General features: G+C 52.7%; 1 protein-coding gene across 1 annotated transcript; it reads left to right on the plus strand.

Moving 5' to 3' along the window:
• The first annotated feature begins 841 nt into the window (after positions 1-841).
• On the plus strand, positions 842-27,540 carry LOC122186530 (tyrosine-protein phosphatase non-receptor type 11-like). Its single transcript, XM_042883293.1, has 16 exons — positions 842-925; positions 14,532-14,654; positions 19,703-19,897; positions 20,871-21,063; positions 21,156-21,275; positions 21,424-21,537; positions 21,916-22,012; positions 22,525-22,604; positions 23,222-23,377; positions 23,841-23,972; positions 24,232-24,386; positions 24,548-24,615; positions 24,929-25,080; positions 25,295-25,395; positions 25,757-25,866; positions 26,210-27,540. Exons 1-15 carry the CDS (start codon positions 912-914, stop codon positions 25,839-25,841), a joined length of 1,785 nt encoding a protein of 594 aa, XP_042739227.1. The 5' UTR covers positions 842-911; the 3' UTR covers positions 25,842-25,866; positions 26,210-27,540.
• The last annotated feature ends 123 nt before the right edge of the window (positions 27,541-27,663 follow it).

Consider the following 27,663-nt stretch of genomic DNA (forward strand, 5'->3'; position numbering starts at 1 on the left):
CACAGCCATCTCACACACACAGAAGCCACAATGTGGTCCCTCACAGTGCAGTCTCAGTGCTGTGGCGGCCACTACATCCCGGGCAAAGAGGGGGGGGAACGAGGAAGGAGAGCACAGGGCGCATTGTTACTGGGGTTGCTGCTTGGCCCCCATTGCCCCGCAGCGCATCTGTGTGACCCCACTGAGCCATGAGCTGCTGCTCCGCCAGCTGCCGGGTATTCCCCGAATAGACACGGAATTCGCTGAGTCTTATTATAGTTATAAAAGTGCTATTTTTGCCACCGTGAGCGGGCTGGGTTTGGGGGGAGGAATGGGGGGGGGGAGCGGGAGGGGACAGCTGGCTTTGTTTCCTCACCCTGCATTCATGGGAGGTGCCAGATTCAGATCATTCGTTCGGGTTGGTCGCTGCCTTTTGTGAGAAGTGATGCCAATTATTTGACACGAGCTCCTCAAAGACCCAAACTGACGCTTCCGACGGCGAAACGGGCACAAATCCCACGGCACACCTGGGTCAGCCCAGCCAAAAATTCGGACGTCGTGGTTTGTGTGCATCCATCACCACGGACACGGGGTGGGAGGGGGGAAGAGACCCCTCGAATTGGGGTTGGGGAGCAGCTCAGCGCTGGCACTGGGCGCTGTTAAGTCTGGCCAGCAGCTCTTCATCTCGACGGCTTCAGCCCCAAAGCAGCGCTGAGCTGAGATCGTAGGAGGAAGCGGAGGGGGGGGCGTGGCCAGATTAGGGGGCGTGGTCAAATGGGGGCGCGATCAACGTGCGGGCGTGGCTAAAGGGGCGTGGCTAAAAGGGGGGCGTGGCCAGCGGGATGTCACTGGGAGGGGTTTCCCCGCTCGCGGGGCTCCCGCCCGCCGGGTGCGGTGGCAGCGCGGCAGTCGGTGCGGAGCCGTGCGGAGCCATGACCTCCCGCAGGTAAGGGCTGACGGCTGCCCCCGGCCCTCCTTTTCTCCCCCTTCGTTGCCGGGCAGTTTGGGGGTCGGTGTTGGGAGTGAGGCTTTGCTGCCCCCCGATGCCCCATATGAAGTGTTTTCTCCCTTTTCCTGCTCCTGTCCCGCGTGCCATTGCCTTGTAGCGCGTGGTGCTGTGCGGTGGTGGGAGCAAACTTACTGACTTGCTTTGGGAGGGGTGTTCGTTTGCAATGAGGCACTTGGAGCATCCGGAACGGTGCCGGCGTTTCTGTTTCGTAGCTTTGCTCTCTTTTCTGCGGTGGCAGCAGGAGCCCATGCAGCACGAGGGCATCAGTCCCCGGTTCCTCCCTCCCTGCTCTGCCTCCGGGAAGGACACCCACCCACCCGATGCATCGTCTGCTCTATTGTCCCTTTGCCATAGGAGCTGAGAGCAGCAGGACGTGGCTCCCTATAGCTGCCATGGGGCCGGTCCTTCTCGTTAGCTCTCATGGCACAGGGTGACCTGCAGGGGCTGATTCTGCTGTCAGAAGTCAACTGTGGTTTGGAGAGCCCTGGGATGGGAGTAGAGCTGATGGGCGTCTCGCAGTGAGGGTCGCTTGCAGGCAGGGAGTGCTTGTTTGGGGATGGGATTTGGGCAGGACATGAGCTGGGGGTCTCTGGAACATCTGATAACCCCAGGTCCTCCTTGGACACATTTATACAGTGCTGTGATTCAGGGTCTTGGCTGATTTATGGGACTTTTGGGTCTCTCTGCCATCCAGCTTTGAATGCAACAGGTGCCGAGTGGTGTTTTGTGAGCATCCCTGCACTGTCGAGGGCTTGGAGCTGTGTGGAGCAGCTCTTGTGCTGTTGCCATCATCTTTTGCCCGTTCCTCCCACCCACATGTGTTGCTTCTGGGCCTGCAGCCCCGCTCAGGTCCTTTCTCCCAGCAGCATCACATCCTGTACCAGCCCCAGTGGGATGGAATCGTTCTCTTTTTGCATTTGGACAATGCTCTTCTCCCTCTGGTTGAACCCAGGTGCACCGTCTGAGCTTCCACCTGTGCTGCTGGGAGCGGCTCCTGGAAAGGAATGCTCTCTACAAGGCCCAGCCAAAGTGCTGGCATCAATCCTTTGTGCACTGTCAGCATTGCACCTCCATCCTTTCCTCCAGGCTCACGTGGGATCCCTTGGAATTAAGGGCGCTTTGGTGTTATAGGCTGATGGATGGCGTGGAGCTGCTGTGAGCCTGGGTGCCCCGTTTGCTACGACTGTCCCATCCTTATGGCCTTCTTAGGGCCTTGTATCAGTGTTGGTGAGTGAGTGAGGGAGAACCAAGCCCTGCTGCAGCAGTGCCATCAGCAACATGGCATCTGGAGCATGGGCTGAATGGCAGCTGGTGCCTTGCCCTTGTCTGCAGGGCCATGTTTCCTGAGATGCTGTGGCTGGGAGGAAGGAAAAGTCTGGAGGAAATGAGGAAATGTCACTTTCTGGCGTCTTCTTCCAGAGTAGGGCTTGCCCTGGGTCTGCAGGATTGGCTGCTTGGTGGAGCCCATGCTGTGAGCTGCAGAGGTCCCTGCTTCTCAGTCCTGATGCTGTGGTTTCAGCGTTTGCATCAGCTGCATCCCAAAAGCTTTCATGCTGCCCAGCCTCCTTCATCTGCTGCCATTACCAGTGAGAAAACGCATGCTTCCTGCCCCGACTGCAAATGTCAGTATTAAGCTGAAGTGTTTGCAAGGGCTGCTTACTTTGGCCTTTGAGTGCAGGAGGGAGGTGGTGATTCCTGGTGCAGGAAGCACAAACATTCTGATTCCTATGCCTTTTCCAGCAATGGAATAAGAACAGTTAATGGCCCAGCTCAGAGAAGCAGAGCTGCCATTGCCAAGCAGAGGGCTTTGGATTGGGCCCTGGGTGATTTTCCAGCATCCCATGGCTTCCCCAGGGCAGCGAGCTGTTCTTGTTACGGTCCCAAGACAAATGTGGTGCTCTCAGCCCTGAAACACGTTCCTGGGATGCAGCTGTATCTCCTGTGGGCTGCCAAGCAGAATTCCTCGCCGTCTGCAGTGGGGAAGCCAGTGTTCCAGCTCCTGCAGGCTGAGGGTGAGTTTCCTCTGCGGTTCTGGAGCTGCTCGCAGCTCCTTCCAATGAGGTTTGAATTACTGGGCTCCTAGGAGGTGTTTCTTCCCAGGGATGGGATGAATGGCAGCTTTGTGCTCCAGGAGCTGCTGGGCATTCCAGGTGTGCACACGAGTGGCTCTGCAAGCACTGCTTCAGTCCTCTCCCTGCAGTCAGCATGGAGTTGTCCCATTGCTTTGGCAGCACCCTGGGCAGAAGCAGTGCTTGGGCACCTCTGCCCCGTGGGATGCACTGGGAGGGATGAGCACAGCCCCTATAGCCCTGTGCTGTGCTTCAGGAAGCATGCATAGGACGGGGCCTAATCAGATGATGGGGCTGCTGTGCTTGCAGGCTTCCTGCACAGGGCTGAGGGGAAGGAGGAAATTCTTCACATTAACCCAAGCTGGAAAGCAGGAACTGTGCCTTTCCTGTATATGTGTTCTGTTCGTGCAAATAGCTCCTGCTGCTGTTGTATCCATAGTGCTTTCCAAAGGTCTCAATTGCTCGCAGTGGGTGTAGCTGGCAGAGATGTGTGCTTCAGCATCTCCTCCTCAGCTGGTGCTGCACGCATGTCCCCATGTGCAGGTGCTGCTCCAGCTGCAGCAGGTGGTCTGCCAGGGGGTGACTGTGAGTTTGGGATCTGCTGGAGGTTTTCTGCATCCACTTGCAGATGTTCCCAGGCACCTGCTGCATCTTTGAGGCACGGATGGGATGGGATGGGCTTGGTGCCTCCGTCCTGGAGCAGAATGGCCCCTGGTGCAGCAGTGTGCACGCACAGGGCAGCAGTGATCCCTGCTATCCATACGCAGGAGCTGGAGCAGCTCAGCAAGCAGCGATTCTGCTTATCTCAGTGGTGAAAGCAACAGTGGGGGAGGAAGAGGTGAGCTGAGCTTTGTGCTGGGCTGGGGCCCTGATTGCATTATCAGGCAAAGAGCCCATGTCATGGCAAGTGTCTGCCCGAGGCTTCCTGCACACCAGCTGGCTGCGTGCTGCTTGGCCTCTGCTCTTCATCTTCCCCAGTGAAATGCAAGCTGATCCACAGGCTACTGGCTGGCCTGGGAGAAAAAAGGCACCAAGTGATGGGGAGAGATGCACACAGCCTGGTGCACAGCTCCTGCACAGCCTGAGCAGGACCAGAGCTGCTGCCATCACCGTGCCCGTGCTGCCCATGGGGTTTCCTTTCAGTGCTGCTGCTCTCTCCTGCAGTGCCACAGAGTTGGGGTTTTTTGTTTGTTTTTCTCCTTCCTCTCTGCGAAAAGATAGGTTTGAAAGTTCCCTTTTTGGTCAGCTGGAGGTTCCAGTTGGCTATCAAAAGAACTGCTGCTCCTTCCATCTCTGGGCTGAGGGCTGGTGGAGGTGGTTGGTTCCCTTTCTGTGCAGGGTGGCGCACGGCTTTGGTCCCTGCTCGTATCCCCCTTCTTCTCCTCCTGGCCCTGAGCTGGTGGAAGAGCTGTGAGCTGATGGGGACTGAGCAGACCGAGCCCCTTCATACCTCTGAGCCACATCCTTTCTATGTCAGGGGGATTCCAAGGCTGGTTTTGGCCTTGGTTTGTTTATTAATTTATTTGCTTTCATGGTTTTTTGTTTGGTTTACTTGGAAGCGGGGGTGTTTTTTTGTTGTCGTTGTTCTCCCCCATCCTTCCTCCCACCCTCCTGAACTATTTCCATCTCTCTCCTCTCTAAGAAGTGTAACGAGCCCCACCACTGATTAAATTCTAAATATAGCCCTGGTATTTTTTCTCCCTCCAATTCTTCATGATGTATCAAGGTAAAAAATAGCCTTGGCGACTCTTCAAAGGGGACGTGGGCCTGTTATGGGCTATATTTTCATCTTGACACCCTGCCCGGCTCCAAAATAGACCTCCTCGTTTTTGATTAGCTCGCCAGGTTATATAATCCTGAAAGCTGAGGATTTCAGGGCTCAGCAGAAACACGCGTGATGTCGCGGTGGGGACGGAGCAGCCTTGGTGCCAAGTGGGGAAGACAAGATGAGGCCATCACCTGGTTCTTCTTCCCTGGGCTCTGCTCTTGCCTTTCTTCCTCATTGCTTTGACTTTTTTTTTTTGGTACCTGGTGAGGAATCTGTTGAGTGAGAACTCCTTGGCCGTCTGGGTTGCCTTGGAGGTTGAACAGAGCCATGTAGATGTGGCACTGAGGGATGTGGTCAGTGGGCATAGGTGGGTGGGTTGGTCATGAGGGGATCTGAGAGGTCTTTTTTGATTATAATGATCTGAACAAGGAGCCTTTTCTCACTCCTGGGTGAATGGACCATGTTGGTTTTCCCACAGTTTGGGTCTGCATGCTTAAGCTTAGGAAAGCATCCCCTTCCTCCCATCAAGCAGTGGGTGCTGGACCCCAAACACATAGCACACAGAGGCAGTGCATCACAAAGCTTCTGAAAACCTTCTTGCCACCAGATGGAGCAAAGGACCTCTGAACAACTTGGCCAACACTTTGGCCAGGGTGTGCTATTGGGCCACCACTGTTGTGCAGTCCCTATGCCTCACACTGTGTTGCTTCCTTCCCCCAACCTCCCCCTGCAGGGCAGAGCATGGGGTTGTCCTGGTGTGGTGTGGTGAGAGGAGGCTGCAAGCATGCATTCACCATGAGCCCACTCCTCACCCATTGGCCATTGAGTTCCCAACAGATTGCAGTTTTCCTACCCTGTGGAGTGTTTTTAATTGGAGCTTTCTCCAACTTGTGCTGCACCAGCAATGGGGTTTGAGCTGCACCTGTAGCTCAGCAAGGAGTTTCAGTCATGCTCCCATGGGGGTTGGGGCCAGAGCTTGTTGCTGTTGCAGCAGTGGAAACTTTCGGTGTTGTCGCCTCGGTATTCAACGCTAATAGAAACTGGCACGCTTTGAGAATCACAATTAGTGAGGAAGTCATGACTTTGAAACGTTCAGGTTGGAAATCAGCAGGTTTCGGTGTCCCTCCTGAAGAAAGGAAGAAGAGGGATGTGGTACATCTATGATTTGAAGAGGCTTCTCCAAATCTTAGACCTCAAGTTTGGTTGATGTTCCTAACCACGTTCAGAGATGGTCCTGGGGGAAAGGAAAGCACAGCTCCAAGGAGGGCTGGCACAACCTCCTGTTCCCCTCTTTTTTGCTGGGTCATCACAGCTTTTATCTCCAGCATCTCTAGTTCTCACCCATGCTGCTGTCCGCCCACCTGCAGCACTGAGCACGGTGCATTGAGTGCAAGTAGGGAAGTGGTGGTTATTACAAAGCACAGGTTTGCACAGAAGTGCTGGTAGCAACCAAAGGAAAGCCCTGTACTGGAGATGGAGGTGCTCTGGGTTGTTAGCCAACAGTTCAGCCCTTCCCTGGCAGTGTGGTTGGATTTCCATCGTTGCCTTCAGCCATGGAATGATGCCTCCCCGATTCCCCGGCCTGGGTGCCTCGTGTTGGCCGTCACAACAGATGGGGCCAGGATTGAACTGGGTTAAAGAAGGCAGTGCTCCACACTGAGCCTGTTGCTGATCCCTAATCTCCTCTGTGCCTCAGCTGCTCTGCTGGCACATTAAGGGCTAGCCACAAAGCAACCATAATTGTGCTGAGTGTCTGCGGGGTAATGGACTAAATACTCTGGATTGCAGCAGCAGCCGCATTCCCAGCCATTTAATGCCTTGATTGATGTGTGTGCAGCTTTGTGCCAGCCCACAGCCTTCTGAGGTTTCGCTCCTCCTCCTGTAGGAGGCTGCTTGTGCAGGGATGCCGTGGCCAGCTGTCCAGCTGCAGGGCTGTCGTGGTCCTGGGTTTGCTGGGATTGGGTTTGTGCTCTTCTTCCTGCAGTCAGTGGGGGAGAATTAGGCTCTGCTCTGCACCGCCCTCAGGAAGTGCCTGTTTCTCTCCATGGATAAGGATGCAGGACTCCAGCTGGGATGGGGTTTCCATGTCCTTCCAGCTGTCCAAGGGTTGGCTTGGGTTGTGCTCCTCGTGGAGGCTCAGCCACCTTTGGTTCCAAGCAGGATGTGTTGCTTGGCGAGGGACCAGGGCAGAAATGGGGCACACCAGCGCTGTGAATCCCACTTTCAATTGCAGAACCAACTTGGGGATGACTGCTTAAGGATACCTTAGAAAACCCCAAAAGCAAAAGATGCTTTGGAGCACTTGAAAACCTCGTTCTTCCCAAGGGCAATCGCTGCTTCAGCCCTCACTCAGCTCTGGAGCAGAATTCTGGAGGAGGAAGACTTAATGGGGAGCATGGTTGGGATGCAGGAGCTCCGTGGCATGTAACATTGCCATGAGCCAGATGGCTGCTCTGTCCCTGGCAGTGCACACTGTGCCGTGCTTACCCTGCTGGTCCCCTTCTCTACACCCAGCTCACAGCTGCTGGGGCTGTGTCGATAAGAGGATGAGATGACTTCCTTTTCTTCTCTCCACCCCCTCTCCCGTCCACAATAACTGTGCTTTTTGGTACAGAACCAGCTGTCACCTCTCCGCTCGGAGCGTCCCGTGCTCCACCACTTTGGGTAGGGATGTTCCTACTGGGCACCACGCTGCCTGCCACGTCCTAGAACAAGCTCCCACCTCCTGCATCCTACAGACCTTGCTGCCTTTGAGCTCTCCTGTGGTTTCTGTGGACTAACGAACCTCTCTGCACACCCAGGAGCACCGAGAAGTGATGGTGAGGTAGGACGTCTGCTCTGCCTTTGACAAAGGGGAGAAGGCACGGAGGCCAAGAAAGGTTCTGTTGCTGCGACGGGAGATGTGAGCTACAAAGGTGTGGGTGCTGTTGGAGTGGGAATAGTGATTAGCAATGCTTATTAGCAGTATCTCTGCAGAAGTGTAACATTCTCCAGTGGAAGTTACCCCTCACCTGCCTCTGCAGTGATGACGGTGACTTTCTCCTTGCGCTGGGAAACACTGTGTTGGCAGTTTCATTAATGTGATTATTAAAGTGGCTACGGTGAGGCTGGCAGTGCTGAGCACAGCCCAGGAGGGGTTATCCCTGCTGGGAACAGAATGTTATTTATGGCTTGTTATTAGATCTGTATCTCGCATTACTTTGTTAGCAGTGCTGCATTAATGGCTGCTTATCTCCCCGTTTGCTTAGCAGAGCACGCTTTGCCATGCTGATAACGAGCATCCCAAGGCCTTTCTGCTCACTCTCCTTCCAACGTTGCTCCATCCCATCTTATAGGAGTGATGGTTTCTCCTTCCCTTGCCTCTGCCCTCGATGTGTTGTGCTTTGTGGGATGGTGGCACAGACCTAACCAACGGCTCTGCTGCTCCAGGTGGAAGCCCATTGCTCAGACAGCAGCTGGGCTGCTTTCTTTCCTGCCTGCTGCAACGTATTTATTTGTAATGCCCCAGCAGTCTGGCAGGTGGGCAGCAGTGTAATTTTAGCTTGTTTAATGAGAACAGAAACATCTGCAATAGACAGCAGAAAGCTGTCATGAACTCTTGGAGACCAACAAGCAGTGCCTGGCCGTGGTTAAACTGTGCAGTTTCTGGTGGTCCCAACAGCAGAATGCACACTGAGGCTGATCCAACCGTAAGTTCAGTTTGGAGAGTTAATTCAGAAAGAGTGGAAACTGCAGCTGAGAATAATACCCTCCCACACCTTTGGGACTGATGGATTCAAAGGAGCTCCAGGCACTCGCTACACCTTTTTTAATTAAGGGAACATGGGTGTAAAAGTCCTCTGGGCAAGTTGGAAGAGCCCCAGCTTCCTGCGGGGAGCAGAGCTGGGTGTGGGAATGCGTGCTGGCCAGATGGAGCCAGGTCTGCCTCTCCCACTCTGGAAATGGGGAAGAGGCACAATTTGTACCTTTTTTTTCCCAGCAGTTTCGGTCCCCTGTTGTGATTCCTCTCTTGCTGTGTGGATCCCATAAGGGGTTTTTCTGCTTTCTTTAAAGGCAAACCCAAACTATCTCAAGTGTCCTCGGGGCATTGGGCCCTCATCCCACAGTGAGATCAGTGGGATGCTGGGAAGGGGATGGCAAGATGGGAAGATGCTTGGTGCACACTACTTATCTCCCATACCCCCCTGCTTTGACCCGATGCTCACTGTGCAATAAATATCCCTGAGCTCAAGCAGTGCATGCGCTCAGGTCTGTGCAAGCTGCTGTGCTCAGGGTCAGAGCTGCTCGCTGCAATGAGGCGAGGAGAAGGCAGCAGGTGCTGGTCTCTCTCACATCCCCTATGCAGCCATGCAGTGCTGAGGCAACCCTGCTTCTGGCTGCAGGGGAAGGCCCTGTCACGGGCTCATGCACTCTCACCCTGCAGAGCAGACCCTCATCTTCGTCTGCAGAGGATGTATTGTTGTGCCACAGGTCTTAATTTTATCCGTGGTTTCCTCTCCTGCTTGCTGTCAGCCTTTATCTGCAGGGTGCCAGGCTGGATGCTGAAGGATGTTTTCCATGTGTGGGAGGGGCTGTGCTGCTCCGTGTCCCATCCTCTGCTTGGGTCAAAGGGAAGAGAGTGAGCGTGACTCTTCCTTTTCATTCTCAGTCCCCATAGCAATGCTGTCACACTTTGCTTCTAGGAGCAGAGCAAGGCCTTTGTTCCATAAGGATCACCCAGTGATGAAAAACGCATCCATCACAAAAGGAGGGGTCTGCATTTGCAGGCTTTTCTGCTTCTTTTTTAATTTCTCTTCTGGCTTTCCTTCTGGAAACCGCTATTTCTGAGCTGCTGAGCTGAGCAACAGCCTTGGATTTCCCTCAGGGAGTGAACAGGTGACCACATAATTGCATTTGGACCCTTCTCATCTTTGAAGATAGCATTTAAAAAGAGAGCAAAGCGCTGGGCGGACGTCAGCAGCCCACACTGCCCTGGGTCCTCTCCCACATTCTCCTTTCCAGACGTCACATCATGAGCTCTTGGTGCAGGGCTCGCCCCTCTGGGACCTTCCTGTGACATCTGTGCCTCAGCTGCATGGTGTGATGTCTCTGTGTCCTGGTGTTGGGCAGATTCAAGGAGCTGCTGGGTTGCTTCAGGCACCTAAACCAACCGAACCGACTTGAAACTCTCTGTTGAGAGGCTGTTGCAGCTGGTGAGCTGTGTTGCTGCTTTTAGGAGGTGGTATGGAAGGAGAAAGAATGGGATGGTGTGTGTGGGGTTTGGGGGGGGAGGGAAGGAGGATGTGCCAACAGCAAGCATGGACTGGAATAATAGGGACTGAATAATGCAGATAAAGGGATTGAATCAGACAGAGTAGATGAGCACAGACTCCTGCATGTGTCAGGGAGATAGGACAGATGTGGATTTATATTAATTAACACTTAATGAGGCTCCAGCGCCAGTCAATTTCTTTGCCTGAAACCGCTCTGCCCTGTGCTCTGTCTTGTGATTACGTCTATGGAAACCACTGCCAGGCTTTTGTTGCAGTGCCCAGCACAGCGCTGTGGGTTCATTGCTGGGCTGCTGCACAGGGGCAGGATGAGACCCCCTGTGAGCTGCAGGTGGTCAGAGCGATCAGCACCCCATCCTTACGGTGCAAAGCCATCTGTGTCCAATTGCTGAGCCCCTGCTGGGTTGCTTTGCCCCCCTCTCTCCTCTTCTGGCACAGTGTCTGCGTTGTTCTGCTGGGGTTTTCTCTGGGGAAGTCCCTGTGTGTGCACACTCTCACTGACTGTGTGCCTTAAAACTGAATGGAAAAAAAGAAAAAGCGACAAAATGTTGAACAAAAGCCAAGCTCTTTGTGCAGGGCGTTGGTGGAAAGCTGGCCTTTCTCGAGGAGGTTTTAGCTGGAGATGTGCATCCTGGCCGCCTGCTAGAAGCTGGGGTTGCTGGTGGTTCGTGATCTGCTCCTTCTGAAACACAGCTTGACTTCTGCTTTGCAGCAGAAGGCTGTTTGTCTTCTTCCAAAGCAGCGTGTCTTGTCCTCTTGCCTGCTTTGTGTTTTGCTTTTTTGGTCATTCAACCACTCTCCAGCTATGGTGCAAGGAGCTGGGTATCCATGCCTAAGCCATTTTATCTTGCTTATCCAATTACCCAAAGGTCCAGCAGTTCCTCTGCTGCTGGTGCTGAAGGGTTCATTAGGAACCTCAGTGATATCCCGTGAAGAAGTGTGGTTGCTTCTGCGCTTCTCCATCCCACGTCTACTGGAGGCTTTCTTTGGGATGGCTGTTGGCAAAGGGGCATGGAAGAGCCCAAAAGTGCCCTGTCCTGCCCATGTGAGGGGTGGAATTTGGCAAAGTTTGTGTGTGTACTCACTCAGAGAGAGTAAGAAACCATTAGGGGTTGGGAATGGGTGAACCCAACCATTCTGTGATTCTCACCTGAGCGTGAGATTGACAGCAAGCAGGTTTCCATAGGAGTTGCACCCCAGAGAACGCAAGGCAGGTTGTGTGCCTTCTATGGGAATGGTTATGCTGATTTTTAGAACGCAGTAAGTTTTTGGGAGTTGTTTTCCAGTTGTTAACAGAAGTCCTGGGGGATATTAGATGTTGGGCACGGTGGCAGCGAGCTGTCATGGTGCTAATTGCTTTGGGAAAATGAAAATGTTTACCTGTATGTAGAGCTGAGGAGGTTTGCAGGGGGTGTTTATTTAGAACATTCCCTTGGGGCTGTGCCTGCTGTAATGACTCTTCTGATGGGATTTGCATCGAACCAGGCTAGAGACAACAAAGGATGCTGCTGTGGGTTTGAGATGCTGTACGTGCAGGCGTGCCTGTGTAGAACAGCCTTCAACGAAGATGTAAACACTAATGATTTTAGCATGGAAGCATCATGGAAACAAAAGCAGTTTTGCTGTAGAGTTAACACACACCTCGCTTATTTCTCTTCTGTAAGAAGCCTCTGTTTATTCACTTGGCTCCTGAGAGCAGAGTGCATCCTGCCCTGGATGTGGGCCGGGAGGTGGGTGGCTTTGGCAGGTGCCCAGGGTTGGTGGCCTTTGTCCCTTTGTCCCCCTTCTCCACACACCATGCATGTAGGCGTTGTCTCTTGAGCCAGATCAGCTCTGATCCTCTCCAAGCCTGACAGAGGCAAGTTACCATTAAAACACTCCACTTTCTCCTACTCGCAGTGGCATAACTGCCCTTCAGACCCAATGGACATCGCAGACAGGAGGTGCTTTCCCTGGGGATGCCCCAAAATGAGCGCAGTGGAAGAGCACATCCCAGCTCACAGCAATGGCTTTAAGGTGGTGAGCAGTGCCGGGGCAGAGCTCTGTCCCTCAGGTCCCTCAGGCATTTCCAGTGGTCCATCTGCTGATGGGGCAGGATGCTGGCACCCAGCATCCCTACTGCCACATTTCATTTTTATCCCAAGGCACGAGGATGCATTTCCAGCAGAAAAAGCATAGCAGTACATGGGAATGAGCATGAAACAACAGCATGATTTCAATAATGATTGTTTTTTTTCTCTCCCTCTCCTAGGCTAGAGATCTAGTCTGGATTCTCTTTATTTGCTTTCCTCCTATAAATACTGCAGACCTCCCAATAAACAGCTGTGAGCACACAGTGCTGCTCCTCCAGGCTGGTTTGTGGGAGGCATTTTGCAGGCTGTGATGCCCTGGTGCAGTGAGGGATGTGTGGGTGGGTGCTTTCTTCTCCCCTGCTGTGTTGTGGGTTGGTTCTGCTTACCAACAAACGTACTTCAGTAAAAGCCTAGCGTGAAAAACAGCTCTGAAGATGCCTTGTGCAAGCACAACTTGTTCCAGGTTGGAGTGAAGTCAGTTGTGTTGGTGAAGGTCCTCCAGCTGTGATGGCTGTGACCTCCCTTGTAGTCCAAGCCCAATGTGGTGAGGTTTGTTTTGGTGTAGGAATCCATGGGAGAGGTGCAAACTTCTGTTTGCAAAGGGCTTTTTCTCTTCCCCCCTCTCCCCCCCCTTTCTTATTTCACTTCTGAGTTTGGCAGTTGCCTGCCTGCTTTCTCCTGCTTGTGAGGGCTGTGGAGGTTTCCTCCCCAGCTCGTTGTTTGTGCTTTTTTGCAAGCGAAATAACAAGCAGCCTGTGTGTGCTTGTGTGAATTGGTTCGTGTCCAAGCAGTGGGAGTGATGAGGGAAAAGGCACTTAGCGTTTGGCTTTCTGTTGGGTGGCACAAACAGAGCAGCAGAGTCGATGGGCCCTCAGATGTGATCCTGTAGGCTCTTTCCCTGCCTCTCGTCGGGCTGTGCTGTCCCACTCCTTGTTGTCTGCAGGGGGAATCCTGCTTATTCCCATGCAGTGTTTTGCAGAGAAAAAGATGCTGGGTGGGGTTGGCGCGAGTTGATTTAGCAGCTCTGCTCAGAGCAGCTGCGAGAAAGAAGGGAGAGTGCTGTGGGTCACTTCCCTCCGTTGCCATCCACCCAACCATCAATTTGGAGAGATGTGGGACGCACAGCCCACTGCTCCCGGTCCCCAAGATGTTGTCTTTGTTTTCTCCTGCTGCGTTCTCAGCTGTTTTTATTGCCACTATTAGGCATTCAGAACAAACCACGATGCGTGGCCCTTGGCGGCTTCGCCTTGTCCCTGAGCTCCATTAAGCTCCATTAGAGGCTCGGTCCTCATGCCAGGAGGAGTTCTGCACAACAGCTAAGTGCTGGCCCTGCACAGGGTGGGTTTATAAAAGGGTGTCACTGGTGATGTCAGGAATACGAGGCTTGGAAACGTTGGGATTCCTGTTTACCATTTGTTTGCGTGGCCCTTTCCTAATAGAGCCGCCTTCCTGCAGAACTTTAAACAAAACTGTTTGGGTTGTGGTGTGAGGGAGGAAATCTCGAATTGTGGAGGAGACGGTGACATTTCTTGACCTTTTCAGTGTGTATCTCTGAGACAAACACGCTCTCATGTTTGTAGATTCGGTCTTTGGTTGTGTTTCCCAAGGCAGGCTCTCAGCGAGATGCTGGCTTGTGCAGTTTCGTGCCGTGATGTCTGCTGGTGCATGAGCTAAAATGGGAGCATCTCACTCGGGATGCTCTTTGTGTGATGCCTGAGATTACTCAAAAGAGCCTGGCATTTAGAAAGTGGATTTTTCGGTGGCTTCTGAAATGTTGAGCCATAGAAGTGGCGCCGCGAGGGAAATTGTTAGCCTGGTATGCATATTTAGCACATGTTAAAGCCTGGAGAAACACCAGTTCTTGTGATTTCATCAAAAGCTCTTGATCAAAAAGTGATAGCATCAGAAATGAGATCAATGGGTAGTTTGATGTCACTTAAAACACAAAGATTGCATTGAAGCAGCGTGCTATATGATGAAACATCTTTCCCTGTGGGTCAGCTGCCTGTTTTTCCCTGTCCTTATACGTCCCATTACGTAAGTACACTAATTGCCTCATGTTGCAAACCGGAGCGTGGCTTTCCCTCCTGATGGGGTTTGAAAGGGACATCTTTCTGCCATCCAACCAGGGCAGGACCTCCTTTGGGAGAGGAGTTAAATGGATGGTGAAGGGCTGAGGCTTGTATTCTTGCTTGAGAGAATGAGAGGCTTAGTGCTTTGGTAGTGGAGCTTTCCTTTTGCCACCATAACATACAGGTGGGGGCTTCTGAGCGAGAGCTGCCCCTGCAGCATGCTGGGTGGGGGTCAGAACTGGCACCCAGGGGCTGTCGTTGCCCTTTCACATGTCACATTTGCACTTTGCAGGTGGTTTCATCCCAACATCAGTGGCATCGAGGCAGAGAAGCTGCTCCTGACCAGGGGGGTCCATGGCAGCTTTCTGGCTCGGCCCAGCAAGAGCAACCCTGGAGACTTCACTCTCTCTGTCAGGTAAGGAAGCAGAAGGTGTGAGGAGGGGGCTGTCTGTCCTGCTCCCATTGGCAGGAGGTGGCTCTGCACAGAGCTGACCTCTCTGGGTACCACTCGACACTCGTGGCACATCCTGCCAGAGCCATTGGCGCAGAGCAGGAAGATGACGTGAGTTTCTAGGGAGAGCATCTTCCATCCCAGCCTAAATGTGAGTCATCTCATCCCTACTTCAGTGGAACACCATGAAGCTGCCTGTGGGAGGGATTCAGTTTGGGTCCATAGGGGAAGAAGAGGGAAAGAGTGACGTTGACCAAGCAAGTCCCCTTAAAGTCCCCTTATAAGAGGAAAAGGGGAGGAGGATGTGCTGTGACCCCCTCCCATGAGAACCACCCAGCTGGTGCCTTGCGGGGGGAGAGCTCAGCAGAGCTTCCTGCAGGCCCTTGTAGTGTAGAAATAGTGATTTCTGTTCAGTTTAAACAACTCTCATTTTGTTTAGGAAACTCCAGTGACTTTATACATCCTCGCACCAGCGCTGTGTTTAGAGAAACTTTGTGCAAATGACAGAAGGAATGAGAATTTCTTTATTTCTTCCCCCCCCTTGCAGTCCTCTCTGTGCTTGAACCTGCGTTCCTCCTCCTGCAGGAATTTGCAGCTGCCTTGCTTTGTACATGCTGCCTTTTGTGGCAGGGAATGCTGCCTGTTTCTCCCAGCTCTGGCCATTGGGGCACGGAGCTTTGCAGCTTTTATGGTGTTCTGGCAGGGCAGGGATCCAACTCCACTAGCTCATCCATCCTCTCGCAATAAGAAGTGGCTGAGAGTTAATGAGGGAGGTGGAAGTGCTGCCTAATTAGAACGGGAAATAAAGCCAGAGAGCTGCCTGGAGCAAGCAATGACAACGAGGGGATGCATGTGAGACAGGGTTGGGCTTCACGTGAGCTCAGTGTCTCTTCTCACGTAGGGCTGTGAGTCAGGATGTTGCCTGACTGTACAGCAAAGTCCTGGCAGCACCTGTTGAGCCGGGCACTGTGCAAGCAGACGCAGGTCGTGTCTGTGCAGCAGTGTCGTGATGTGGAAAGATGCCCAACCTGCAGTGTCATCGCCCTGAATTAGCAGGGAATGGCTTTGCTATGAGAGTCGTGCCCACACCTGCATTACTGCACTCGGGCTGCGGAGTCACGCTGAGATTTGGTGTCATTTCCCTGCCTTGGCTCTGCCCCGTGCTCTGCTGCTGTTTGCAGTTCGGTGCTTTCGCTGTCTCCTGGTTCCCTGCCTGCCCTGTGTGGTCCCAGGGCAGTTTTGTCATTGCTGTTACCTCTGTGCCCCTCTCTGCAGCAGTTTATTGGAGGGGGCTGAACCGCTGCCTCCAGCATCGAGTGCAGTAAGCATTATTTTGCTCGTAAGGTCCGGAAATGCCCTTCAATCATGAGCAGTGCTCTGTGTGTCAAGAGCAGAGCAGCACGGCGTGCCTTGGTGTAATGGTGCCGAGCAGCACCGCACAGCCCACTCAGTGGAAAGTCTGACCAAAAGGAAACCAAGGCTGTGACATGTACCGTGTTTCCAGGAAAGCACATGAGCCATGACACACCAGCAGAGAAGCATCTTGAACTGAAGACAGGGGAAGAATCCTCCACATGGACTGCTTTTATCTGTCGGTCCTCGTCTCCGCCTGCTTCGTCCCATCTCTCTGTCTCTATAGGATTCCTGAGCATGGAAGATTTGCTTGGATGTGGTCCCTGGTTGGGTTCTGCTTCTACTTTATCTGAACAGCATGCTCTTGTCCCCCCCAAACCGTGGCCATAAATGCTTTTGGGAATTAGAACACACGATGAATAGGTTTCTTTAGAACAAGCGAAACCTATTTCTCTTCTCTTGCCCTCCTTCCAGCTTCTTCTAGGGTTTCTGAGAGACAGTGAAAGGAAAGGCAGCTCTGTTTAATTACAGAGAGGATGTGGGATGCCAGGAAAGCAAGCGATGGAGTTCTGGCTGACCAGACCACACACCAGGTGACCTACGTGCTGGTGTGCATCCAGATCCATTTCCCTGAAGAGGAGCTAGGAAATAACACTGCAGAAGTTACAAGTTTTCCATGAAATTCTATTTCTGCTCCCCATTCCTTTCTTTACCTCTGCATATCCTTTCAGCCTCTTTTTCAAGACCTTGGGTCACTGTAATAACACCTCCCAGCCTTTGTAAGGCCCTGAATACAAGCTGGTAGTGAAGGATAGTTCTAGACCTGCTTTTTCCAAGCTTGATGCCTGGATGTTGCTGCTGTGCTGTAGGGAATGCAGACCTTCAGCAGGGCTGATGCAGGTGTGCAGAACTCAAAACCATACCTCATCCCTGAAATCTACTTGGCTGCATCTCTGAGATAGCGTGGAAATGTCACTTGTTGGAGGGTAGTGAGTTTCATCTGAGAGCCCAAGCTGTCATCTGATTGAAACCAAACGTTCAGCAAAGTTTCTAAGCCCCGTGGGAAAACCTTCCAGCTTTGCATCGAGAGCCTCTGGGGGTTTTTGGGGTTGCTTTTTGCAGCTTGTCAGAGGGGTCATACATGCACGCTGTGAAACTCCAGGTTTTTTCTGTCTGATGCAAGCAGGAAAAGCACATAACTTAAGAAGACTCTATGGGATGCAAGAGAGAACTGTATTTCTCGTGTTTAAAGCAGATCTTTGCTTTCAATGACAAAAAAAAAGAAAGGCTCTGTCTTGTTTTCTGGAGCTGAGTTGGATTTTATTGGGTTTGGTTATTTTGCTGTGTGTGTGGTGGGTTTTTTTGCATGCTCTTCTCATCTCCATTGCAAAGAAGAGCAGGTTGTATCCGCGTTGGCTGTCAGTGCAGTGTGGACTGAAAACATGGGGCTGAGATTCACAAGTTGGGTTATTTTGGATCAGGAAACCCTGCTGTCTATCCAGCGAGGCAGCCGTGCTGTTTGTGGAAATAAGAACCGTTTTTCACAGCGCCAGGAATAACCGCTCCGATGCTTGCCGTAAACGAAAGGCAACAATTCAACAAACATCCTCATTTTGTATTTAAATTGTGCTCTGGATGGGTTGGGGATCAGTATTCATTGCAGAAATCGTGATGCTGCCTGGCAGCAAATTGCTTTTTCTGAATTATCCCGAATGCAATGCAAACTCGCTCCTGAATACTCAAGTTGTCCCTGGGTTTTTCCAGGTTCCATTTTTTCTTGCTGCTCACTGGGACCTCGCACGAGCCCTCCTGTCTCTCTCTGGGGTCAGAGATTGCCTTCTGCATGAAGAGTGAAGCTGTCGGAGCAGCCGAGCCCTCGGGCATGGGGCTACAGAGCCTCTTTGGGTGCCTCTTTGTGCTTTATGTCAGCAACCAGCGTGCTGAGGGCACAGTTCCATGGATGGGCTCGCATGGAACCCAGCCCTGCCCCAGCAATGTGCTGCCGAGGTGACGCAAACTCTGTGAGAAGAAAAGAAGGGAGAAAGGAATGGATCAATGCCCTTTATGTTCAGCCTGACCTTGGGGGCCGAGGGGATGAATGATCCCCATTATTTCGCTGCTTTTCATCCCCAAAGAGCTCGATGGGATGGCGGTGGCTCCGTCAACGGAGCCTTTTGTAGGCTTACAGACTGAGACGTGAGGGGAGAAGGGAACTGCGGAGCCTCGAGCCAAATGGCCAAAGCACAGCTTCATCCTCTGCCTTCCCTGGGGTGGGAGGGCTCCTCGTGTCCAGCTGCTGGCAGCAGCTTGCAGGGGCACGGCCATCGGGGCCCAGCTTTGCTCACAGCCTGCTCTCATTTCCGTCTCTGCTCGTGCCCCCAAAATGAACGCTGCCCGTGGGGTGGCTGGAATGGCAGCAGCAGGTTTTCACGGCTCAGGCCTGGCAGTCAGCCTCGTGCTCCCCTGTTGGTGCAGGGGGATGGCAGTGGATGCCGTGGTTGTTTCCTCTGGGTTGGCTCTAATTGGAAATCACCTCAGTGCCCGACCCAAGTCAGGCGGAGCATCCGAGAAGAGCTGTGTGAGCACAACCTGCAATTATGGATTCTGCCTTGACGAGCTCCCTGCCAGCAGCTGGGATGGAGCACGCAGGGTTGCAGCCATCTGTCAGGGCTGCGCTTTGGGCAGCACCTCACGGCATGTGGGCACTGAGGCAGAGTCTCTGCTAAAGGAAGCCCAGAAGAGGGTACACAAGGCTGTTGGCCCACTGCTGCCCAGCTTCTGGGGGCTCTTGGAAGTGTGGCACACACAGACCTCATTGCCCAGCTCTGCTCTGCCCTCCTCTTGTCTCATCCACAGCCACAGACTGAGGGCTTTACTCTAGCACACCTCATTGGACAGCTGGCTGCTTGTCCTCATGTCCTTCCCCCAAACCTCAACCTCAAAAGCCCAAAGTGGTTGCTGTTAAAATCCCCAAGGCAGGTATCTACAACTGCAGGTTTTACCTAGAGGTTACCACAGCTCTGGGTGATGTGAGTGCATCCCAGGGGTGGTTTGGCCATTTTATCACTGCCAGGGGCTGCTGTGTCCCTCCCCATTCATCCCACAGTCCTGGTATCTATCACGAGGTGGTTTTGTGGAGCTGGGACTAGCCTGATGCTATCAGAAATGTTTTTCTATGATTGCCTGTCCTGCTTAGGGCTGTGCCTTGCTTTGGGAATGGAGCAGCACCGCAGCTGAGAGCTCTTCCTCCCACTTAACCTCATGCACAGAGCAATGTAGCATTTCTAATTTCACGCTCCGTGAAATGGCTTTTTTGTCTGACCTGATATGCAGCTTTACAGCACCTTGGGTCTCCTGCATTTCGCTGTCGTGGTTGCTTTAGCAACAAATTGAGAGAGGCTGGGAGCAGCTCAGCACAGTAAAAAAAAAAAACAAAAAACAAAAACAAAGAGAGAAATTTGCCCAGATTTACAAATCTCTCTGACCCAGCTGTCTACCAAGCCTTGGACTTCCAGCCACATCTGCTAGGCTTGGTGGAGCTGCTGCTGAGTGCATTTAAAATGCAATCGCCCTGCGTCTTGGAAAGGCGTCCTGGATAGGGAGGCTAGCTGAGTGCCCATTCTGCCCCACTGACAGTCCCATCTGCCTTTCTTCCCCAGGAGGAACAATGAGGTGACGCACATTAAGATCCAGAACACAGGGGATTACTATGACTTGTATGGAGGGGAGAAGTTTGCCACCCTCGCAGAGCTGGTGCAGTACTACACTGAGCAGCAGGGGCTGCTGCGGGAGAAGAACAGCAATGTCATCGAGCTGAAATACCCCCTGAACTGCCAGGACCCGACCTCGGAGAGGTAAGCTGAGCCCAATGGGTGCTGCTGTGCCAGCTGCAGCTCTGGGAAGCCCCTCTCGTGAGGTTTTGCCACTCGTACCACATTGCAGCACGGGATGAGCGGCCGCTCCTGTTAGCATTTCTGGAGAAGTGGAAAGCCCCTCCGGCTGGGTTTCCCCCTGCTCTGCCGCCAAGAACAGTCTGGCTTGGCAGAGGAGTTCTGTAAGAGCCTGTGTTCCAGACCACACATCTAGCTGCACCAGGGAGAGGAGAGGGAAAAGGGCCCAGGTCCTCTAAATATAAGAAATGACGGTGGTGTCAGAATATAGCAGGGTGCGTCAGGATCACAGCATTTCTGGGACCTGGCCTTGAGCAGCAGTGCTGTAAGCAGCGCTGAGCTTCTCCGTGCTGCCCTGTCCTGCTTTCTACTGTAGCTCACACATACCTATGATGCTGGCTTCTTCTCCAACCTGGAGGAAGGGATTTTGCTCTTTAGACGTCTTCCCAGCGTGGCTTGGAGTGGCTGGGAGGGGGATTTAAAAGCCTCGGCTTGGTTCTCTAGGCCAGAGTATCTGAGATGCCACCTCACTGCTCCTGGAAAAGTATTTTGAGCTCCTGGCTGGCAGGCCAGCATCTTCAAAGGCAGCCTATGTTTCTCTAAGGCTGCGGTGTAAGTGTAAGGGGATGGATTAGGAGAGATGAGATGGAGGACACGAGTGTGTGAGTGCAAGCCATATGCTACCATGGAAGGTGGAACAACTTGTTCCTGTTCACAGAAGGGCTTGGAAGAGCTGAGCACAGCCTCCTGCTCTCTCCAGGTGACCTGGGAAGTGGGCAGCAGTGACCACAGCAAGGTCCAAAATCAAAGTCCTTTCCAAAAATGATTCCCAAAGCCTCTCGTTTTGGGAACCCAAAGATGAGTGCTCTGTGAGCATCATCCCAAGCAGGAAGTGCAGCTCTTGTCTAAACGTGATGCTCTGCGCCTTCTTCTGCAGATGGTACCATGGGCACCTCACTGGCAAGGAGGCAGAGAAGCTCCTGACGGAGAAGGGGAAGCCAGGCAGCTTTTTGGTGCGGGAGAGCCAGAGCAAACCGGGAGATTTTGTGTTGTCAGTGCTGACAAACGAGGATAAGATGGAGACGGGGGACCGCAAACCACACGTGACCCACGTGATGATCCACTACCAGGTGGGCAACGTGCTGCCCCTGCTCGCCTGCCGTGCTGCCCCAGCTGGGAGCTGTGCATTGAGCCTCACCGTGCCTCTGTCGCTCTCCTGCAGCCAGATGGGAAGTACGACGTGGGGGGAGGAGAGAGGTTTGACACGCTCACAGACCTGGTGGAGCACTACAAGAAAAACCCCATGGTGGAGAAATCTGGAGCTGTGGTCCACCTGAAGCAGGTAGGATCTGCTGTTGTGCACAGCTGATCGGTTCAGTCCTCCAAAGAGGATCCAACTTCTGCCAGTACCCCCTGAGAACCCATTTTTCAAGGGAGAAGGAAGCCTCTCTGCTGTTGAAAGTGATTTCTGCTCTGTCTCTGCCCTTCAGCCGTTCAACGCCACGCGCATCAACGCAGCCAACATTGAGAACAGAGTGAGGGAGCTGAACAAAATGGCAGATCACAGCGAGAAGGCCAAGCAAGGGTTCTGGGAAGAGTTTGAGGTATGGGAGGCCGCCCTGCTCTGTCCCACTTGTGTCTGCAAGTGAACGATGTCATCCCTGCATGAGAGCGCCATGGTTTTCCATCTCTTTGCAATGCTGTCGTTCCTTTCCCTGCTTTCTGTGTTGGTCATCTTTCATTGTCTTTTCTTGTATTTCTCCTTCATCCTCCAGCCTGTTCTGTGCCTGTTGTTCCCTGCAGGGCTCTTTGCCTTCTCCCCCAATTAGGAACCAATTAGGTCCCTCGCCAAACTGTATCTCTGCCCCCTTCCTATCCTGCCAGCACTCCCTCAGCCTTGGGAAGCCAAGCAATTTGTTATAAGAGCCTCCACGTCCTCTTGTGTGCCCAGAACAGTTTGCTCTTGTGTGCTTTGCCCACAGATGCTGCAACAGCAGGAGTGCAAGCTCCTGTACCCCAGGAAGGAGGGGCAGCGACCTGAGAACAAGGCGAAGAATCGCTACAAGAACATCCTTCCCTGTAAGGAGACGCTGAATATTGTGGGCTTTTTTTCTCACTGTGACTTTTACAGCCTTGTGTGAGGCTGGGTAACCTTGAAGAGCTCTCTGATCACAGCTTAACTGCAGGGAGGAGTACTCTGTCCTGTTGGAATGATCCAGTTCATTCATGCCCTCCTCTGTTCCCTTTTTAACCTGGTCCTTCCCCTTTGGAACGGGTTCACTGCTATCCTCTCCTTGTGCTGAAAATCCACATATGCTCAAGCATAGTTTAGAACTGACACGGAGCCACAACTCCAAAGGAAATATTGGTGAGCTCAGTCTGTAGCACTGCCTATCACCAACATCCACCCAAGTGACCGAAGTGGCAACGTGGCTGTGAACCAGGCAGAATGTGTCACTAGGAGAGCATCGTGCCCCCTTTTCTGCAGTACCTCCTCGTGTCTCTTCCCTCTGAGAGCCTCGTGGGAGCCCACGGGTGGCCCTGTGTGTGGCACTGCCCTTCTGGGCTCACACTGTGTTCCTCTCCCTCAGTTGACACCACGCGGGTGGCACTCCGAGATGTGGATGAGAGCGTGCCTGGCTCAGACTACATCAATGCCAACTACATCAAGGTACTTGGGAAGGGAAGGCGGCACGTGGGGCTGTGTTTGTGGTGGGGGTGTGCAGTAATGGGACCAGCCCTGAGGGAACAGCAGTTCAGGAGCCATTCTGTTTCTCCGGCTGCAGACCAAGCGCTGGCTTTTTCTGCTGTATCCTCAGGAATCTCATCATTCTGACACGTTCTGTTTGCCTTGATCTAAGAGTTTATCTCAATCTCCTGCTTTCCTCAGCAGTTCAGGGAGTCCCAGCGGACTGACCTGGTCTCTCTGTCATTGCCCATTATCACAGGGGTCAAATTATAATTGCCATCTGTAAGCTGAGAGCTGCTCGAAGCTGTGTTTCCATCAGTGCTACTCTGGCATTTACACACCAACCTCTAGAAAACCTTCAAGCTTGCTTTCTTACAGGCGACTTCTGCAGGTACTTCATGGCCTGTGCTCAGTAGTGTGTGCTACAGAGGTCCCTGGAAGCAAGCAGATTTTGCTGGTGATGTTGGCTTCTGTTGAAGCTGGTGATGGGAGCAGTTCATGTCCATGGGTGATGAGCAGGGGAAAATCGGCTGGCTCCCAAACACTGCACAGGGAGACTTTTAGGGTGCACTAAAGCAATTCTCAATCTCTCTCCTCAGAGCATCCCTGAGGATGGAAGGAACTCGGAGCACTGCAAGATCTACATAGCCACCCAGGGCTGCCTGCAGACAACAGTGAATGACTTCTGGACCATGGTGTACCAGGAGAACAGTCACGTCATTGTCATGACGACCAAGGAAGTGGAGCGGGGCAGGGTGAGAGCTGCTGCCAAGCCCCAGTGTCACCTGCATCCTGTGCCAACCTGGGAGGCTGGATGCAAACCAGTTTTAAAGCCTTCAGAAGTGAAAGGCTGGGTAGTCGGTAGGGGCTTGTGTTAAAATGTGAAGTGGAATCAGTGATGAATTAATCTGGGCAACCAACCTAACTTTGTTATCCTGCTTGGACAACTGCAAGTCCTTGCCCACGATGGTAGGGGCTTCTTGCAGCAAGCTGGGAAGCAGAGCAGGAGGTTGCAAGCTGCTGGGAAGCAGGAAAGTAATTGCAGAACCTATCCAAGCCCCAGCTCAAGGAAACGCTCTGCATGTGTGGTTCTTCTTAAATTTTTTGCACTATTGCTGCTCATCCTTTGACCCCAGAGAATCCCTGGCTGAATACATCTGGGGTCCGTCCCCCAGCTCCCCTCTCTTGGCTCACAGCAGCTCTCCTGTGTTGCTACAGAACAAGTGTTTCCGCTACTGGCCAGACAAGGGCTGTGCCAAGGAGTATGGGTGCATCTGCGTGCGAAACGTCAGCGAGCGCGAGGCGCAGGGCTACTACCTCCGGGAGCTGGAGATCCTGCACGTGGACAGGGTGAGCTGATGGTGGTTCCGCGGCCCTGGGAATGGGATCTGGAGCATCTCTTGCTTGTTACCTAATGGTTCCATTGCTGAAGTTCTGGGCTGTTTTGTTCCAGTTTTGTTGATGGGAAAGGAATGGAGATGTGGTACGCCGGGTGATGGGTTGGCAGTTGGACTTGGTCTTAGTGGTCTTTTCCAACCTTAATGGTTTTATATATGAAGGGGAAGCCTGGTGCTCCTTCTGATGGGTGCTGGGTCTCTGCTCCACGTAGGATGAGCGTCCCAGGGTGGTGAAGCACTACCAGTATTTCAGCTGGCCAGACCACGGGGTGCCCAATGAACCAGGAGGGGTTCTCAGCTTTCTGGACCAAGTGAACCGCACGCAGCGAAGCATTCCAGACACGGGGCCGATCATAGTGCACTGCAGGTAGGAACCAGCTCTGCCGTGGGGACGGGGAACAAAAACGGAGTCTCTTCCCTTTGTTACCTACAACTGGCTCATCACACGGTCTGGTGGAGGGCAATTGGGAAACAGAGGTGATACAGGTATGCACATAGGGAAATATAGCCTTCCTTCTCTTTCTCCAGTGCTGGAATAGGACGCACAGGCACCATCATAGTGATAGACATTCTGGTGGATATTATTCACAGGCAAGGTATGTCTCCATGTCAGTCTTGTGACTCTCACTGTTTGCCTTGTTGTGAGATAAGCCTGCTCAGGTGCAAGCAGTGGTCCGTGATCTCCCAGCAGTGGGTTCGTCTCATTTTGGGTTCAGGCTTGATCCTAAACCTGGGGTTAGAGTGACTTTTGTAGCATGTCTGGACCCTCAGTTCTCTTAGTGGGAGCATTTAGGCAGGCGGACCCTTTTCAGCAGTGGTTGTGTTTATTTCTTAAACCGCAGAAGGAGTGATAAGCCAGAATAATTTCTCAACCTCATTGCCACTTCCCACTTTCTGGCTTTGGAGCAGGTTTGGACTGCGACATTGACATCCCCAAAACGATCCAGATGGTACGCAGGCAGCGCTCTGGCATGGTGCAGACAGAGGCCCAGTACAAATTTGTTTACATGGCTGTCCAGCAGTTCATTGAAGCGGAGCAGAAGAGGCTGGAGGAGGAGCAGGTGAGTCCTGTTCAGCTTGGTTGGAGGAGCAAGGGCGCATCTTGCCCCACACCAGGCGCCGCAACCACTTCCTTTATTCTGGAACCCAAATGCTGCCCTGAACATATGGGAATGAACCCACAGCCACCGCTCCCTGCTGGCGTGTGGGGTCCTGCAAGGCTTCCTTCTGCGTCAGCCCTGAGTGGGGTTTTAATGTATTTGCTTCCTATTTCAGAGAAGTAAAAGGAAAGAGCGAGACTACTTGAATATTGGATACCCTCCTGTGGAAAAAGGCAGAGCCAAAGGGCAGCCCCCTTCGCCACGAGCCCAGCCTGTGTAAGTCTGTCTGCTGGGAACAGGACTTTCTGTAGCAGCAGGAGGACGGCTGGAGCCTGGTCCCCAGCACTTATCCTTCCTCTCCCATTCCTCAAACCTCACCAGTTCCTGGCTGTTGGATGGGAATGGCTCAAAATAAGCAGGTGATCCCACCACGCTGCCAGCACTGTGACGGCAGCCCACCTTCCTCTTGTGGGAAGGGCAAATAGATCCTGGCCTGCGGTATCTCGAGCCCTACAGGCTATGGGGAAGGGTAAAGGAAACTTGGCCAGGCCACTGCCTGCTTCCGACCGGCCACCTGCCTCTGGGAGCACATCCAGAGCAGCGAGGCTGTTCACAACAAGGCTTTGTTTCTTGACAGGGCTGATGATGAGTCAGCTTCCGTCTATGAGAACCTCAACATCAAAAGCCCAAAGGTTTCAGGGATGAGTAACACGGGGCGATAGAGGAGCTGGAGGTGAGGCTGTGCAGGTAGGAATGCTTCCTTTGGTTAGGCTGAGTGTCACCACTGTCTGTTTACGTTGCATTTATCCTGTGTGCTTCAGTGCATGCAGATCTCCACGGCTCTGCTTGCATCAGGGAAGCCAAATAGGCTGTAATGAAACGGAACAGAGCCTAAAGATGTGGCTGTGTGGCAGAACGGGGAGAACTGTGCTAATGGGATCATGCTTGTTTTAAAGTGCGCCCGGTGCTGTAGGGGAGAAACTACATAAACCAGGAGAGATTTTGGATGCTGGGAGTAGCTCAGCTCTGTGTCCCATCAGTGCACTTTTCTCCCAGTCGTAAGCCGTGCCCTTTTGTCCCTCTTGCTTAGGACTGCAGGACTTACAGTGTTTACGTCCACCCTTTTCACATGCTGCAACTGCGGACAGTGCTTTTTGCCCATTTTGCCTTCCCTGAGCACCTTGGATTCAGCGAGGAGCTAAGAAGCAAGCAGAGCCTTAAGAACACGCCTGGAGCTAACATATTCTTGAGAAGGACCTTCTCCTGCTCTCCCCTGTATCAGTAGGTTGATATTTATGTGGAAGTGCCTCTGGACATTCGTTGGGCATCGAAGCTGTTTTAATTGTTGTTGGTGTTTGTGTTTTCTTTTTTAATTTAAGATTGTTATTTTTTACATGTAAATGGTTAAGAATGGAAATGCCTATTTGCTTAGGAGCTTTCCCAGGGTTGCCCACGGAGGGCATTAGTCAAGTATTAGTGCACTTCAGTCTATTCGTTAGGTCAATCATTTCCGAGCTAGAAGTGTTTGCTTCTAGGCTAATTTCCAGGCTGACTTTGCTGCCTTGAAGGTGGGAAGTAGCACTGCCTGGAACCCAGGTATCTGTGCCTCTGTTGATTCTTCTCCTCACACTTCTGGCTGTTGCAGTTATAGCTTTCTATGCAACCCTGCTGTACAACAGGTGAGGTGTGTGTGTGTGTGCGTGTGCTTGGAGCTGCGTGTGAGCGTCATGGCAGGGCTGGGAGGCAGAGGTGAGCACCCTCACTTTGGTGTGAGTATTGAGCCCTGAAAGCCCATCTAGCTGGAGTGTGCTGACGAGCAGGAAAGCAGCTTTGACTGTGCACTGTGCTTTCAGCCCCCCTGGGTGAGTAACACACCCTAGGATGCTGGGCTGAGCTGAACTTGTAGAGCTGGGTCCCTCTAAGCTTGATGCGGCTCTGCTGTTTCCTTGCTGTATGACCTCTTCTTCCCCCTACAACTATATGACAAGTGCTGTGTGTGCTGCATTGGGTGCTGTAGGAGCACTTAGGATTTGACCAGTGCCACGAAGATGAATGTGTTACTGAGTGGAGTGTTCCAGCTCTGTTGAAGAATCTTGACTTGTGACTGTTTGGGGCTTCCTGCTGTTCCAGCCCTTCGGTCTGCAAATAGAACCCCCCCCTTTTTGCAGGATTCATTGGGGTCAGAGTGCCAGTGTTGACTTCTGGAGCATGCAGGGTGCTGATGTGCTCCTGGGTCGCTGCCCCTCTGCCTGGTCAGGGACCTTGGTGCCCAAGAGCCAGCAATGAGCAGGAGGGGCTGAATGAAAGCACGATGGCATCCCTTGGCTGTATTTCCTGACTGGTCTTCCTGGTCCCTTGTCACAGGACAGGAAAACTGTTTTATTTTTATTGCACTTTTAATAAATGTTGGATATTCTCAAAGCTTTTCTTATTCTTTTCCCCCCTCTCTTTTTAAGTGGTTTGGGAAAGTGAAAGTGTGGACAAGGGGCCTCCTGAGCATCTGTGAGCTGTGAGATCTCTGTGCTCGCTGTTTAGCAGCCATAA

Source organism: Lagopus leucura, unplaced genomic scaffold (assembly GCF_019238085.1).
Source record: "Lagopus leucura isolate 7727_CA_CO unplaced genomic scaffold, USGS_WTPT01 Super-Scaffold_100037, whole genome shotgun sequence".
NCBI lineage: Eukaryota > Metazoa > Chordata > Aves > Galliformes > Phasianidae > Lagopus > Lagopus leucura.

What these genes read in the sequence shown, in the direction of transcription:
- LOC122186530 (XM_042883293.1), top strand. An exon ending in CAGGACCCGACCTCGGAGAG is followed by an intron (nt 19,898 to 20,870) that starts GTAAGCTGAGCC and finishes CTTCTTCTGCAG; the next exon opens with ATGGTACCATGGGCACCTCA. An exon ending in AGAGGCTGGAGGAGGAGCAG is followed by an intron (nt 25,081 to 25,294) that starts GTGAGTCCTGTT and finishes TTCCTATTTCAG; the next exon opens with AGAAGTAAAAGGAAAGAGCG.